We start from the raw sequence: 3,027 nt of genomic DNA, 5'->3' as shown, positions 1-3,027 counted from the left end.
TTTGGCCTTACTTCATCTGCGATTTTCTCTATCATAAAGGCCGAACTAGCTTTTGTGCAAAACACAAAAGTTGTAGCCCTTTGAGTTAGCTTTCCAATGCTTCAAGAATCATCCAAATCGGAGCTTTGTAGCCTGAGATATGATCGAAATACTGAAGAGTGTCAAAACTGACTTGTATTGCATTTCCTCACTTGAACGTTTTTCACTTCATTCTTCTTGTTGCCACTTGAATTTATCACCAAATCTCTATTTTTTACCTCATTTGACATCCTTTGGTGATTGAGTCATCATTCCTGCATAAAAATGAAGGTTTTACCATTAAAATCACTAAAAATGCAATATTATCCACTTTTACAAAAAATATATAATTTTACCAAAAACCTCTTTATTTTATTTATAAAACTAAATAATCAACTCAAAATTAACTAATAAAATGCACTTAAAAATACGTAAAATAAACTCTTATCAGTTGTAACATTGTACTGGAAATTGCCACCCCTTCTTTTGTTAGATGAAAAGGATGAGCCACTTTGAGATTAGAGGAGGAAACATACCCTATAGTTGTGCTTTGGGCTATCTATGGTAGAGAATAGTATAAATAATGACATTAGTTCATTTAGACTTTTACAATTGTTTTGAATATTCAACACATTAAGATGGAAATTGTTATATACTTCTTGTGGATGCATATAATATTATAGTATTGGTTTGTAATATTATAGTTAATCTAATATATACTGACAATATATACTATCATGATTAAATGAATATCACATATATAAAATATAAATTTCAAATTCAAATTCAACATATGTAACATCTATCTAGCGATGACAGTATATACACCGTATATAAAATTAATACCTAAGTATATACTTGTAGAGATGTCTATAACACTGTTTTCAATGTTACTTATGTCATTTGAGATTTTAAATAATTAAGAAAATATCTATAAAATAGGGGTGAAAATACCTAATAAATTGGGATAAAGAGATATGATAATGATAAATTTTAAAAAATAGCAATTGAGAGTTGTTTGTAACTTTAGAATCACGTCATGTATCATCTTCATATATCTATACTTTTTGAGAGTTCACGATTCAAAATAATACTTAATATATATAGCAATAGGATAGAGTAGTAGCAAAAGCCGCTGCTGCCTGTCGGATAATTGCTAGAAAGAAGGAAAAAAAGCGTTAGTTTCCTTCAATAAAAAAGGGTGTTTTTTGGTAATTTCCTTTTCTGTTTTTCTTTCCTAATCTAAAAATTTTCCATGTAATTAAGGAAACTTTCTGACAATTTTATATGGACAATGATCTTTTACTTTTAGAAGCTTTAGTCTGTCATGAACCTTCCTTAATTTTAATTGAAAATTTTCTTAATCTATTAGGGTTTTCTCCAAGTTGTTGCATTATAAAAGATGCTGTTTTCCTGTATACAACTTTTTGCCCCAGAACTACCATGGAGACCACCGTTGACATGGAAAAAGAAACGAAGGAATTTCTGGTGAATATTCACTTTCCAGAGGAAATAATTATTGAGATACTGCGCAGATTACCAGTGAGGATTCTCATGCAATTTAAGTTGGTATGCAAGCCATGGAATTCTTTAATATCAGATCCAACTTTCAAACTCTCTACCAAAAGAAGACAGCGGGCCATTATGTGCACCACGCAGATCACAGAGAAGTTTGACGGAACTCATTTCGACGAGAAACGAAAAATGCTCTATTCCTTGGATTGTGAACTTTTTGTCCAAGATCTTCCTTGCCCGGTAAAGGTTCCATCTGAGCGTTACACTATTCAATTCCTTGGTTCTTGCAATGGTTTATTGCTCTTCTGTACTTCTGGATGCATATATCTGTGGAATGCATCCACAAGATGTTGCAGACAATTGCACCAACTTAATGGTCTGATGAAGAGATCCTCTTATCATCTTTTTGGTATAGCCTCGGGACTTTGCTTCAATGAGTCCTCTAATGATTACAAAGCAGTGATCATTGATACTAATCCTTATGTTGAGGATCGTTCTTTAAGGGTAAGCAGTTTTGTTTATGTTGCTAGTTTAAGGAGGCGAATCGAATGGACCGATATTAATTTTCCCTACAAGTTAATCAGAAATCAAAGAACTACATTAGCATCAGGGGCTTTAGTGAATGGCCATTTACATTGGTTAGTTGAAGAGGGGAGTGGCAATGAGACTGTCATTGTTTATTTTGATGAAACGACAAACCAATTTCACAAATTTCCCATGCCTGAAACTACACCACATGAGGGAGGATTTGCAACCCCTTTTTTACGGCTAATCGTCTTAGACGGATGTATTTGCATGTGTATTTCAGGATCCAACTTTAGATCCAATGACATTTTGATTATGAGAGAATATGGTGTAAAGGAGTCCTGGACTACCTTATTTCGTATACAAGGTATACAAGGTTGCTTTGTCCCCCTTTTTTCTTCAGTGTCCGATGATGATATTTTGGTCTCAAATGCTTGGGAAATAGAAGTTTACAACTGTAAAAACAATTCATCGAAGAAAATTAAACTCTCACCAGACCGCGAACTCCTAGATGGTTATCCTCTGGTGTATGAGGAGACTCTAGAATCAGTTGATTGGGTGCAGCAGGATTGAGAACCAGCTACATCAGAAAAAGGGACAGTCTTGGAGATGGTACTTTCTTTTTCCTTTTGTGTGTCTTTCCTAGATTTGGATGCTACTATAATTAACAGTAAAAGTTGGGTCATGGATTAGAATTGCTTGCGGAATATTTTTGGTACTATTGTTGGACACGAATTGAGATCAAAATTAATGTTTTTTTTTTTTTAAAGTTTTGAAGAATCAATTTCTAGCACAAAATATGAAGTCTTGAGCAAATTTTTGCTGCAATTATTGTCTAAATAATGATTCTCTGAGGGATGACAAAATAAGGTGAGAATGAATGGCATGCTGAATTGTTCAGAAGAAATTATTGGAAGTGTCTGTTTTGCCTTAGCTATTAATTTATGCTGTCCAAGATTCCACGTTGTG

At 33.4% G+C, this 3,027-nt stretch overlaps 1 protein-coding gene across 1 annotated transcript; it reads left to right on the top strand.

Moving 5' to 3' along the window:
* The first annotated feature begins 1,461 nt into the window (after positions 1-1,461).
* On the top strand, positions 1,462-2,631 carry LOC113766394 (F-box/kelch-repeat protein At3g23880-like). Its single transcript, XM_027310590.1, has one exon. It carries the CDS (start codon positions 1,462-1,464, stop codon positions 2,629-2,631), a length of 1,170 nt encoding a protein of 389 aa, XP_027166391.1.
* Positions 2,632-3,027: the final 396 nt, after the last annotated feature.

Source organism: Coffea eugenioides, chromosome 3 (genome assembly GCF_003713205.1).
Source record: "Coffea eugenioides isolate CCC68of chromosome 3, Ceug_1.0, whole genome shotgun sequence".
NCBI classification, from domain to species: domain Eukaryota; kingdom Viridiplantae; phylum Streptophyta; class Magnoliopsida; order Gentianales; family Rubiaceae; genus Coffea; species Coffea eugenioides.
Note: the sequence above shows the minus strand (reverse complement) of the source record. Positions and strands in the feature narration are given on the sequence as shown.